This window comes from Myotis davidii, unplaced genomic scaffold (genome assembly GCF_000327345.1).
Source record: "Myotis davidii unplaced genomic scaffold, ASM32734v1 scaffold545, whole genome shotgun sequence".
NCBI lineage: Eukaryota > Metazoa > Chordata > Mammalia > Chiroptera > Vespertilionidae > Myotis > Myotis davidii.
Window position 1 is genome coordinate 1438832 of NW_006296634.1, and position 13082 is coordinate 1451913.

The following is a 13082-nucleotide window of genomic DNA, read 5'->3' on the forward strand; positions in this document are numbered from 1 at the left end:
AAAACACTACATGTGGCTATTGGCTACTGTATTGAATAGTACAGTTCTGAAGAATTCCAGAGAGGAGTTTTTGTTTTCTCTGTAAACGGGGATATAATCATCTACCTGGGCTGCCTAGAGCAAACAAGATGATGAATGTGAAAGTTTTACTCACGTAAAGGAGACAGCAATGTGAACTAGAGGGCTCATTGTTACAGCTCTTTGCTAATATTTTTGTTTCATGGCCCTAGCTGGGCTGTTTTGATTTGATTTGTTTACATTTCTGTCTCTCATCAGAACCTGAACTCTTTGAGGTTAAGAACCTGGTGGGACTGTTTCACACCTGAATTCTCACAGCCACTGGCAGGCATGTGACTTGGAGTCTAGAAGAGATTCCTGGCAGCAGGATTTAAAGTATATGGCGAAAGCTAGTGGGGAATAGAGGAGTAGGAGCAGAGAGGAGAAGGCAGAACAATAGTGGCGAGACAGAGAGCTAGGGATCCTGCTCCCCACACTCTACATTCTAATCTAGGCCCATCTGGAGAGAGCAGGGAGCCAATTCCTGAGGCTGGGATATAAGGCTTGTGGGAGATTAATCGAGAAAGGCTGATCAGAGGAGAAATGATTTACTCAAAACATTTTGCTTGCTGAGGAAGGCCAGCTTGATCATATAAAGCTCTGCCTAGCCAGGTGATGTGGTTTCCATTGATTGATGGTGGCCAGGTTGTAGATGATTCCTTAAGCTCTCTAATCTTCCAAGCTTTTGCTCCCCTGGGGAGGGGAAGGGGAATGTGGAAGATCTCTAACAGAACTGCAAGGTAGAACCAGTTGTTTCTTACCTTATTTAAAAGGAAAATGTAAACTTATTTCTGCTCAATTCCAAGAATAATACAGGGAAATAAAGAGAAGAGACTACTGTGACTCTACCCACCCATCCATCCACCCAGTATGGCCTCTAGGGTTCAAACTTCCCACCTTTATAGTGATCCTCCCTGTTTGGGGGCCATGAAAATAGAGGCTGTCTGCTTAGGCTTGGCCCTACACACTGATTTCAGCAGCTCAGGAGACTTGAGCACAGAGCTAGTTTCCCTGGGAAGGTTCTCAGTCAGGACTTTCCAAGGTCTGGGCCTGGGGGACACATAATCCCCCTTCCCCACACATTTGAGGTGGTTAGATCTATCCCAAGAAGGAAGCCAGGCTTATGAGTGCTGGCAGCTCTGTGTCCAGCTGGACTCTTTTCTTGGCCTATACATTTATTTATTCATTCTAAGATTTGAGATTATTCTATTTTTAAGCATCTTGCAGCACTTTATAACTTTTATCAGGCTTGATTGTAATTTACATGTTCAGTAATTTATCACTGATGCAAAAGATATTTGTTGAACTTTTATTATCTGTCCTTTCGTACCAGGCAAAGAAACAAGTTAGAATTATTCCTGGTTCCAGCTACGCTTGCTGGTATCCTGAATGTTCATAGGAAAAGGGAGCTATTCTCTGTCCTTTCCCACCCAGTCTCAGGGATGTGTCCTATCTAGACCTTTCTAATAAACTGGCACTATTCATTCAACCATTGCTCAGGGGCTTGTTTTTCTTCCTCCCCAGGCTACTAATCAAGGTTGGATCAGTGGCTGCAAAGTCAGTCTCCCACCTTATTGAAGTAAACATAATAAAGTAAATGAACTGCTAGAATCTCACATAATACTTAGGAAAGGGAAAGGAACTCCAGAGACAGGCTGTTTGCTTGCTCTTGGGGAATACCTGCTGTTTGGGGAGGTCACTGCTTGTTTGGATGCTACTTTTCTCCACTCCTGAATGACCAGGTATCACTATCTGCACTCTGCCGGCCTGAAGGAGCACCCCATTTTATTGGTCAAGTGAGGTAAGGGGAAGGCCTCACATAGTATCATGAAAAGAGAACAGGGCTTTTGGAGGCACCCAAATCTGGCTTGAATTTCTTGTTCTACCACTTTCTGACGGTCTGACCTTGTATAAATCCTTTAACTTCTTTACACCTCTGCTTCCCTATCTATGAAAAGGGGATGGCAATTCTGGTATTAGAAACGTACAGAAGTAAGTACAATGTATATGCAAGCAGTTGGCACCTGTAAAATAAGTCAGTGCAGAGCAGATTACAGGTGCAGGTGACTTATTTTCAAAATATTTGGTCCTTGTCAAAAATTCACACAGTACACAGATTTATAAAGTAGGTGACTTGCAGGTGGCCTTTTCTGCATGAATTTTCAAAGGACTATTTATTGAGTCTCTTGGCCTTATCCCAAACGAAGACACACCAGTGAAGGGACAGAACGGACCTGATAATGAGGGGACAGAACGGACCTGATAGCTATGTCCCTAACTCCTCTCCCAGGAAAGCCACAGAATGTATCAGTTACTCAGCCTGCCCTTATCTCAGCCAATGGGAAAGCGGGGAAAACTAGCCCAAGGCCAAGAGTATAAGCCCTATAAATTCTTTGTTCCCTTGGGACTCGGGGCTCTCTCTCACATCCAGCAATGGAGGCGGAGGGGGACCAAGCCGGGGCTTGAATAAAAGGCCTCTTTGCTTTTGCACTGGACTCGGCTCCCTAGTGGTCTGTCTTGGGGGATCTTGAAATCTGGGCATAACAACCTGCTTCATTTAATTTTACTCCCCACACCCTCCTTTTTGAGGATCCTTCCTCTAGAAAGAAATTAGGCTGTTAGGCAATCACAGAAGAAACTTCGCAGTTCTAGTTTGATTTAGCTTAGAAGCAAAACCAAGCCCGCGGGCTCCGTTTTTTGTCCTCCCTCTTTCGGCGGAGGGATACAGGAAAAAAGACAGTTCCAGCAAATTTAACCGGAAATAGGCGGGGCTAATCATTCTAGTGCCGCCAGCTTCCGCGAGGCGGCCATTGGGTGAGCGACGAACGACGTAGTAGCCGGGCGCTCATGGGTTCAGCCTGTCGCCATGGCGTCTGCGCATCTGAAGCTGGTTGCTACTGCGGCCGCCTGGAATTGTGGGGGTTGTGTCTACCCCTCGGCTACCCGGCAGGAAGCCGAAGGTAGGGGCGGTGAGGGCCGTCCAGCCCTGGCGCTGGGCCGGGGGCTCAGGGCACTGCCCGGCCTCCTCCCGCCAATGGCCCCGGCGCCTTCCCAGCTGTCTGGGGCCCCCACACGTCTTCCCTAGTGTCTCCGAAGCGGGACGTCCCAGTGGGACCTGCGCTCCTCTTTAGTGTCCGCAGACCTGTTCTCCCAGCCCAACGGCCGCCTTCCCCGCCTTTCCCACGCAGAACGTCTCTAGTAACCCTTCTTAAATGGCAGGAGATGAGGCCGTGGGGGTTTGAGAGTGGCTCTCTGGCTCCGCGTCTGTTTTAGTCTTCCTCCCTGCTCTCGTCTCCTGGCCTCAGTTTGTGCATCTGTCTCTAACCGCTCCAGTGTTGACACTGGTTCTTGGTCGAGACCGCTGTCATCTCTTCACCATATGGAATTACGCGCTACCCCCGTGGTATTTCTACTCCTGTCTTGTATTTTTCTTCTTCCTGGTGGAGGAAGTCATGCCTTTAAAGTAAGGGGTCACAGACTTTGGTGTGTCTCAAATACCTTGGAGATTGTGCCTATCCCTTGTCTCAACTTAGGTATTTTGGATAACGTGGGGCTCGAGCACCCGCAGTCCTCCCCAGATGGTTCTGATTCGGGTGGTCCCGAAATCCTGGCTTTCAGATTCTTTGTTTCGGAAGCTAGGAGAGAATCCCGTTGATAGGTGAGCCCCTGTAATGTGGCTTCAGGTGGGAAAGACCAGGTGTCAGGAAATGCCTTGCACCTGAGAGGCCCGTGGGAGCTTCCTTTGCACTTAGAGCTGGAGGGCGGCTTGATGCCTTTAAACATATATATTGAGGACGCATACAGTTTTCTAATAAATATTTTTCAGTGCCTGGCTTCAACCAAGCCCAGCTGGCTTTCTGATCTCAATTAAACAAAACTACGAACTGCTTTGGGCTTTGGGGTATTCTATTAACCCAGACTAGGTGGGCAGGAGGAGACTGAACTTCCATGTCTGCTAACCAAAGAAACTGATGTGTTTATAAACTAATAGTGTTTGTTTTGACAGTGCAAAAGATGTTTCATATCTGTGTGTCTTTTTAGCTCTCACCCCACCCAAGCTTTTTTCTTTTTTGGTAAAAACGTAGTCAGATTTGGGGATTGAAGAGGATTTTGCTGGAATCTAGGGCATGAGGGTATCACGATTGATGTTTGTCTACATGGATCAGGACTTGGTCTGTGATTTCAGTTGAGAACATGGCCCTTAGGTTTTTTAAGAAGGTGTTGCCACATCAGATTTAGTTTAACCTTTCCCTCTGGGTGTATAGTGAATTTAATCTGCTAACATGTGTTGTTCTGATGGAATTGGCTACAGAAAAGATTGGCCCCATTTTACAGATGGTGGGAATAGGGATGATGAGGTAACCCAGGAATGAAAAGTTGCCTTGTACTGCGAGTCATGCTCCCCCCGCTCCCCACTCCCCACCCTCTTTCTGCTGTCTTTGAAGGCCAGCTATTCTCTATAGAGGCCAACTTTGAACTCTGGTATGTTTCATTGGCTCCAAGAAATTAAGTGAAACTGAAAAGTAACAAAATGGGTTTTAAAAAATAAACAGGCCAGTATTTAATGCTTTGGTAAGTGTTCTCCTGTAGAGTGGTATGTGTCGGTGTAGGTGGTGGGGGGTGAGGGTGGCATCATTTAATGTGATATGGCCATTATCCAAAGCAGTTTTGAAAGTTCACTTCTGAAATTGTTTCCAGAGACATTAATACATAGCACCATACTGTATTTAAAAAAAATTTGTTGTTACCTGAAATAGGCATGGTTAAAAACCTTGTCACCTATTTGTTTACAGATGATTTAATAGTTCTTTTGAAGTGGACATAACGCTTTTTTGGAGTGTGGTAAACCTGAGTTTTGATTCTGAGTTTAGTCTATCATTTATTAGCTGTACGACCTTAGACAAGTTATTTCACCTCTTAGGCTTGGTTTTCCACTGCATAAAAATGGGAATAATACTTTGAAGAGTGGTGTGCTCTCCTAGGGGCACACCCACTTGAATCGCCTTTTTGAGTGAATTTTCTTTCTCCTAAACTTTTTAAAAAATTTGTTTTTATTGATTTCAGAGAGAGGAAGGGAGAGGGGGAGCGGTAGAGAGGGATAGAAACATCAGTGATGAAAGAGAATAATTGATTGGCTGCCTCCTGCAAACCAGGAATGGAACTGTGACCTCCTGTTTCATAGGCCAACGCTCAACCACTGAGCCCCACTGGCCAGGCTCTCCTAAACTCTTAAGAATCCCCAAGAGACTTGCAACCAGAGGAGCAGTGAGCATTGGCAGCTCATCCCGGGCTAAACCCCTGATCCTGGCCCCAAGGCTCTCTTTTCTCTGACACCAGTGAGCTGACAGCAGCCTCCCCTTGGCTCACTTTTCCATAACATTTCTGGAGAGCCAAAGGCCCTGCCTAGGCTCTCTCCTGTTGCTTCTTCTATCCTAGGTCCTTCGTTATTTCACCGTTCCCAGCTTTAATAAATGTACTCTCAAAAAACAAATGCTTTGAAGACTAGTTAAATGAAGTAATACACATGAAAGCTCTTGGGAATAGGAATGCAATAACTGTTTTCATCATCAAAGAATGAAGATGGCTATTAATGAGATTATTAAAAAATGACCATCTGTAAAGGCAAGTTTTTTAAAAAAAATATATTTTATTGATTTTTTACAGAGAGGAAGGGAGAGAGATAGAGAGTTAGAAATATCGATGAGAGAAACATCGATTAGCCGCCTGCTGCACATCTACTGGGGATGTGCCCGCAACCCAGGTACATGCCCTTGACCGGAATCGAACCCGGGACCCTTCACTCTGCAGGCTGATGCTACATCCACTGAGCCAAACCGGTTTCGGCTGTAAAGGCAAGTTTTATCTTTTTCCAAATAGATGATGCCTTCCAGTTCTCTTTTTATTATGTTTGTGGATTCATGCTCTTCTCATCTAGCTTCTTGTGTGTGTTTTTTCTTCATTATTTTCTATCTTTTTCTAACTGAAGCTTTGCTTTGGAGGCTGTCTGCCAGTGTCTTGGAGTAAGCCGCTTTCAGGACTGCTAATCTGAACATTTTTACAGTGTCATCCCCTTGGTCGTGTGTTCCTGCGGATATTTCTCTGGGGCCTTAGATGGTGCTTAGGTCATACTCTGTAGCAAAGGGTTCTTTATCTCCTGGATTTGGTGTTAACTTGGAGACTTGTCCTTGTGGAGCTAATCTTTTTCTTTCTAAGCGAGGATGAATACTTTATCCCTCTGAGTTGGTTTTATGCTTCAAGACTTAGTCTTCCACAGCATAGAGCTTCCTATTTTAATTATATGTGGCCTAAAGGAATATCCTGCCCTTTTCTTCATTTACTGATACTTTCACAAAGGGTTTCACTGCTGAATAGGGGAGGAGAATACTAGTAGCCTGTTGCTATTCAGGCTGGGCTTGGGGTAACCTCTGATTCCTAATATCAACAATAATTGAGTTTGTCTTTGGGACAAAAACCTCTAAACCAGTGGTTCTCAACCTTGGCTGCACATTAGAATCACCTGGGAATCTTTTTAAAATCCTGATTTCTGGGCCTCATCCTCCAGAAATTCTCTTTCTTTGTTTTGGGGTGGGGCCACAACATTAGTAACAAAGAAACAGAACGAGTCAAGGTACTCAGGACAAGAAGAATCTCCCAGAATTTTCCTGGCTTGTTAAGGATTTACACCTGGTGTCCTCACTTACGCAATTTTCTACCTTGGAGACAGTGAGAATTCAGTAGCAATAGAACTATGTTCAGCCCAGACTGGTAGTTCTTTCAGGTTCCCTGAGGCAGTTCATTGACAAGGATAATGGCTGTGATGGCTGGTTATGTCTGCCCTCATTCATATTCATTCCTATTCATTCTCTCTCTCTCTCTGCTTTTTGCTTTTATTAGCATCTATTATATGCTGGATTTACCTCTGGCCCATAAGTTTTTTGTTTCTTCAGTTGCACCTGGGATATCTTTTTCTTCTGTGCAAATCCCTCTTCTGGATTAGGAACAATATGCTCTTTTTCAGTAATTTCATTGTGGCAGGGAAAGCTCATATAGAGGTTTATCCATTCATGATCTCTCTAACTTCTGCACCCCATCTTGGGTGCTTTTGTTCACTTAGATGTGGTCATTAAGCACCTAAACGTTAAGTTCAGTATTACTCTCTGCATTTTTAAACATGTGCAGCAAAAATTTAGCACTCTTTTTGGACTATTGACCCTGTGTCCTGTCCTACCATTTGACCTGGGCATACCTACCAATTCCACCATTGTAATGGCAGAATGGCACACTTTGCTTCTGCAAAGTGACATCTTTCAGATACTTGGTGGCTTCTCATGCATATCCTTGATGGCCTTGCCCTCAATCTCTTAATAGTGCCCTTGGCTTTGGTGTTTGAGGCTTTGAAAAGTGTCTTAGTAAGTTATAGGCTGCTACAACAGAATGCCAAACAAACATTTATTTCTCACACAATTCTAGAGTCTGGCATGGTCAGGATCTTGATGAGAGCCCTTCCTTTGGTTCACAGTAGCTGCCTTCTTGCTGTATCCTCATGTGGCTCAGAGAGTAGAGTGAGCCCTGGTTTGGTCAACTCTCTGTAAGGGCACTAATCCCCTCATGGGGCCTCCACCCACACGATCTACTCTAACCTTACCTACCTCCAAAGGCTCATCTCCAAAAACAGATCACATTGGGAATTAGGGCTTCAACATATGTATTTGGAGGGGGATAGACACATTCAGTCCATAACAAGAAGGAAGTGGCATAGTCAATGCATGAGAACCATTCCATGCCAATGCCTTGGTGGAGGTTAGGGGCAGAGAGCTCTGAGTATAGGGCTGGGCAAATGGCATATTTCAATCTTGGCTCAGGAATGCTGCTGAAGTACGGTAAATCCTTCATGACAACTATCATGTTTCTTCGGGTCGCCTCATTAGTGAAATGAAAATGCTTGTATTGATCTCTCTATGAGGAGGGTGAACAACCATCCTAGTTTTCCCAGGACTGAGGGATTTCCCACATGTGGGACTTCAGTGTCTAAACCAGGAAAGTCTGGGGCAAACTAGTACAAACTAGTACATAATAGTCATCCTACTCATGACTATTATGCAAATTAATGACAATCTTTATGGAAACTGGGTCAACCCTTTGAACATCAAATGTTTCTTAACCTTTTGCTTATTATCACTTTTTGAGACTTTTTCTAATCCCCCCATGCCATCTGAATTGTAATACCACAGGTATACTATGTATTTGTTTATGTACTGTGTAATATATATGATTTTTCTTCCCCAGCAATCAGTTTTCACCCCCTTGGGGGTGATATTGCCCTCATTGAGAATGCATGTCTTATATCCTCTCTCTAATCTATAATAAAAGTGTAATATGCAAGTTGACTGAATGACTGAACAGTAGAATGCCCATAGCATCTGGACGACCACGTTATGACACCCACTGGCGCCAGGCCAGCAAGGCAGGTGCACTGCAGTTGGTCAGGGGTCTGGCCATCGCCCCATGATCGCCCTGCAGAAGGAGGCCTGGCCATCGGCCATTGGGTGATCAAATGGAGGGCTCCATGATTGCCCCAAAGAGGGAGGCCCAGGCCACTGACCAGTGGGCTGCAGCGAGTGGGCGGCGCCTCCCTCTGTGGGGGCGATGGATCATGGGGCTCCCAGACTGTGAGAGGACTGAGCCCCCCCCTTCCACCAGTGCAGGAATTCCGTGTACCGGACCTCTAATATAGCCATTAAGGCTTGTTTTCTACATAGTAGATCCAGCTGTTACTACAAGCTTTTTCAATGCCTCAAACACCAAACTAGTAAAGCCAGGAAAGCATTATCTCATTTAATTCCCACAGTAGTCTTGTAAGATAGTTGGTATTATCCCTATTTTATAGATGAAGAAACTGAGGCTCAGTGAGGTTAAGTTCTGCAGCGAGGCTTTAAACTCAGTTCTGACTCCAAAGCTCTTTCTAGTGCACTGTGCTACTGTCTCCCCCCACCCCCTCACCAGGAGTCTTGCAGTTAACAGGGCATTTGACCAATCAGCTATTTTCTCAAGGCACTACTAAGTACCATGCCCAGTGGAAGATGTTGGGGACACTAATGTGAAACAGTTCTCGCTGCTGAAGAGCTCACTGTTTTTCCAGGGTGGGAATGCCTTAGGGCGAAGAGCCCTTATTATTCTTTCCTGCTTGGGTTGTAGCTAAGCCATGGCTGGTTGTCATGGAAAGATTTGAGCTAGTTGGCCTTTAGGAGGGTCAAAACTGTGAATTCTACCTTATTACAGGGTGAGGCAAAAGTAGGTTTCTGTAAAATAATGCAATAATTAATAATAAATTCTGTATTTTGCATTCTCACAACTGTAAACTTACTTTTGCCCCACTCTGTATATCTATTTTCCAACCAGCTGAGCTGTTTTTTATTTCTAAGCATAGTGTGTTTAGGATGTAACCAAAAGAATAAACTCCTTAGCCACTACATATTTGTGAGCATAAGGATTTCTATTTTGCTTATTGATGTTCTTTTTTTTGGCTAATCCTCACCTGAGGATATTTTTTTCCATTGATTTTTTTTAGAGAGAGTGGAAGGCAAGGACTGAGGATGGGGGAAGAGGGAGGGAATATCATCAGAGTGAGAGAGATACATTGATTAGTTGCCTCTGGCATGTGCCCCAACTGGGGCTGGGGCCCAACCTCCAACGCAGAAATTGAACCAGCGACTCCTCAGTTCCCAGGATGATCCTCTAACTGTACTGAACAACACTGGCCAGGGCATTTTTTAAAAAGTGTTTTAAGTTTTTATTGATTTAAGAGAAGAAGGGAGAGGGAGATAGAGATAGAAACATCAGTGATGAGAGCGAATCATAGATCAGCTGCCTCTTATGCACCCTCCTCTGGGGATTGAGCCTGCAAGTTGGGCATGTACCCCGACTGGGAAAATGGAACCGTGACCATCTGGTTCATAGGTGTACCTTCAACTGTTGAGCCACACTGGCTGAGCTTATTGATATTCTTAATAATTTGGAGCAGTTGTTTGCCCTTTTGTGAAGTTATTCATGTTATGTATTGAGAGACTTGGAGAAGAAATGGGATGTGGGTGGAGGTGAAGATGGGAGGAATGAGTTTTACCTGGACTTCTCCAGAGAGGCTGGAATTAAGTTTTTCCTTTACTAGGGGCCCAGTGCATGAATTTGTGCACCTTGAAAGGAACCATGGGCCGCAAGGCTGCAGTGGGCACAGGGGTGGGTCTTGGCCCATCCTCTGCACCCCTGCCTGGCCCCTCCCACCACAGCCCCTGGTCCCCTGTCTGCCAGCAGCAGGTGCAAGCAGGGGGAGGTGGAGAAGCCCTGAGGGGTGATTGAGGCCCGCTGGTAGCCCCTACCCTGCTCCCTTAGCACCTGGGAGCGGTGGCCCTGCCCCTACTGCCGCCACTGCCAGTTGCTGCTTGCTATTTTTGGTGCGATCAGGGCTGGGCTGGCACCGGCAGTGGGTGCAAGCAGTGGGTGGGACCACGGCGTGTGGGGCTGACACCTGCCATGTTCTGCACTCGCCCCCTGGTGGTCAGCACATGTCATAGCGAGCAGTCAAACTGCTGGTTGGAGTGCCTGCCTGACGGGACAATTAGGCCTTCATATATACAGATTGGTTTTATTTTCTTTCCAATCTTGGACTTTCGAGGTGGTCCATTTACCAACTGCTTTTCTGTTGCCTCCTAAGCCTTATTTTTTCACAGCTGAACCTCTTGGACTGGAGGTTGGAGCCTTTGGGGAGTGTCTGATGTTTAGCTCATGTCACATGTCATATCCACAGAGAAACTGGAAGGAGTATGTTTTTGGGATCTGCTTGCTGGCTATGCTTTCACAGAGAGAGTTCTTGATTATGCCTTTTAATGACCACTTGTCATCACAGGTAGAGGGATATCACAGCAGTCACTGAACGATCCATGTCTAGTTACTTCTCTCTGCATGTATTCTGCCTCTTCTGTCTTGTGAGGGGAGGAGTTATAGAAACTGGAATAATCTGAGATGCATTCCAAAGGTCTGGTGAGGAAGACTAATGCCATTTTAAATAGACATTACTTTTGGCAATAGTTTCATGCATATACCTTACATTTCTGTGTGGCTCCCAAGGTGGGCAGCAGCCACCTGACCAAACTCTATATTAGCAGACTACAGTTCACTGGAAGTTACATAAGGTAAGGCAGTCAATAGCTATAAGATTGATTGTCATGCTTTGAATCCAGTGGACAGTAGACATTGGAGGTTTAAGGGGCCAGCTTATAAGCAAGGTATTTAAGGTTGAATTTTGTGACCCTACCCATCTGATAGTTATGGGGAGTTGGGTTTGATTGTATTCATGAAGCAAAGTCTCCATCTGTGGGTGCAGCTCCTAAAGTCTAAAATAGTATATCTGGACTGGAAGAAATCATCCTTGGGGTCTTCATATTAGTTTCATTGAAGAAATCAGGCTGTGTCTGGTTCATTTGTAGTTCCTTGGGTGAATGAAAAGTCAGTAGATAGTCTTTCAGGTCTCATTGCTTAATGTTGTAGTTTTGCATTTGGTGGATTCTTATTTGACTACTAGAGGCCCAGTGCACAAAATTCTTGCATGGGTAGTGTCCCTAGGTCTGTCTGGTGATCAGGGCCGATTGGGGCCTTCCAGCTGCCAGCTGGGCCTTCCTTTGTTTTGTGCCGCCCCCTGGTGGTCAGTGCATGTCACAGTGGGCGATTGATCAAACTCCTGGTCTCCCAGTTGAACTCCTGAGGGGACACTTTGCATATTAGCCTTTTATATATATATAGATGACAAAACTGAGCCTCAGAGAAATGAAATGGATGGCATACCTTCTTTAGGGCCATCAGTGTATTAATGGCAGAGCTGAGACTCAAGCCAAAGGGCTCACAGAGGGTGGCCATAGAATTTGTTAGGATTATTTAAAGCCTTGTAAAGATGCAAGAGACAGTTGCAGTTAAAAATCTCCAGAGAGAGAGAAGGCCCCTCCACTGACTCGCTTGTCCATTATACTTACAATCCTCACTGTTGAGGGTTTTAGTTTTCATGCTGATTTTTCTCCTATTCGTGTTGTAGTTTTCCTCTTGCTCTCATCCCTGATGAAATAGATTTGAAGTTTCCCCATTTTAGAAACAAAGAAATAGCTCTCAGGCCAGACTACTGTGTGTTCGCAAAGAACAGGGCCAATGCATCAGTGGACCTTTTCTGGTGACCCAAGCAAACCTTTAATGTATCTCAAAGAAAAAGAAACTGAAGGAATGAATGATAGATCAGAGTGGTTTAAAAACACTTTGGAGTCAGCTCACTTGGTTTCATATTCTGCTATCTACTTAATAGCTATCAGATAGAGAAGTTACTTTTCTCTAAGCCTTAATTTCATGATCTATAGAATGGGAAGAGTAATATTTGCTTTTGTAGCCAATTAGTTGAGAGAATACATATGAAAAGTGCTTCCTCTGGCACAGTGTTACTGCTCTGTATTATCATCAGTAAGGACAACAGCAGCAGTTGCCAGTTCCTGATCCAAGACTTGGTTAGCGGATAAGTTATGCTGACCAAGTAAGCTTTATTTTAATCATCACATCATTGTCTGTCTTCTTTGTTGGTTGGTTTATTATTTATATCAATAGTTACAGGTAGCTCATACTGAATAACTACAAGTTGTGAATAGTTAGGAACTTTGCAGCTTCTCTGCCGTCATTTTCCTTATTCCACTCATTTCTTGTTTTTCTGAGGGTCTCTTTAACCGCTGATTTAGCCAGCAGGTCCTGTTTCCTGGGCAGTGTCTGACATGGGATTTTAATGGAGCATGGGTGGCTGGTCCATAGCCTGCCTGGGGCCCTCTGACAATGTGTTCTTGTCTCTTGCCTCTGCTCTTCAGCAGACATGAAGCAATTACTTCATTACGGGAACTTTGACATCTGTCATGGCTTTCTTTTGATTTGTATGTCCATTTGTGGTCCTTGCGCAAGGTCTGGGAGGCACAGTTAAATACCCTAACCTGGGCTTTATCAAGTTGACT

General features: G+C 44.8%; 1 protein-coding gene across 2 annotated transcripts in view; it reads left to right on the forward strand.

Annotated features, from left to right (window-relative positions):
- Positions 1-2846: 2846 nt before the first annotated feature.
- The window catches only part of SIL1 (SIL1 nucleotide exchange factor), a 225143-nt gene continuing 214907 nt past the window's right edge, over positions 2847-13082 (forward strand). The window contains exon 1 of one of the 2 annotated variants that reach the window (XM_006772451.2): positions 2847-3017. In XM_006772451.2, the coding sequence (XP_006772514.1) occupies positions 2924-3017 (94 nt within the window). In that variant the 5' untranslated portion in view covers positions 2847-2923. The remainder of the gene's footprint in view (positions 3018-13082) is intronic. The other variant, XM_015569635.1, reaches the window with a different exon arrangement.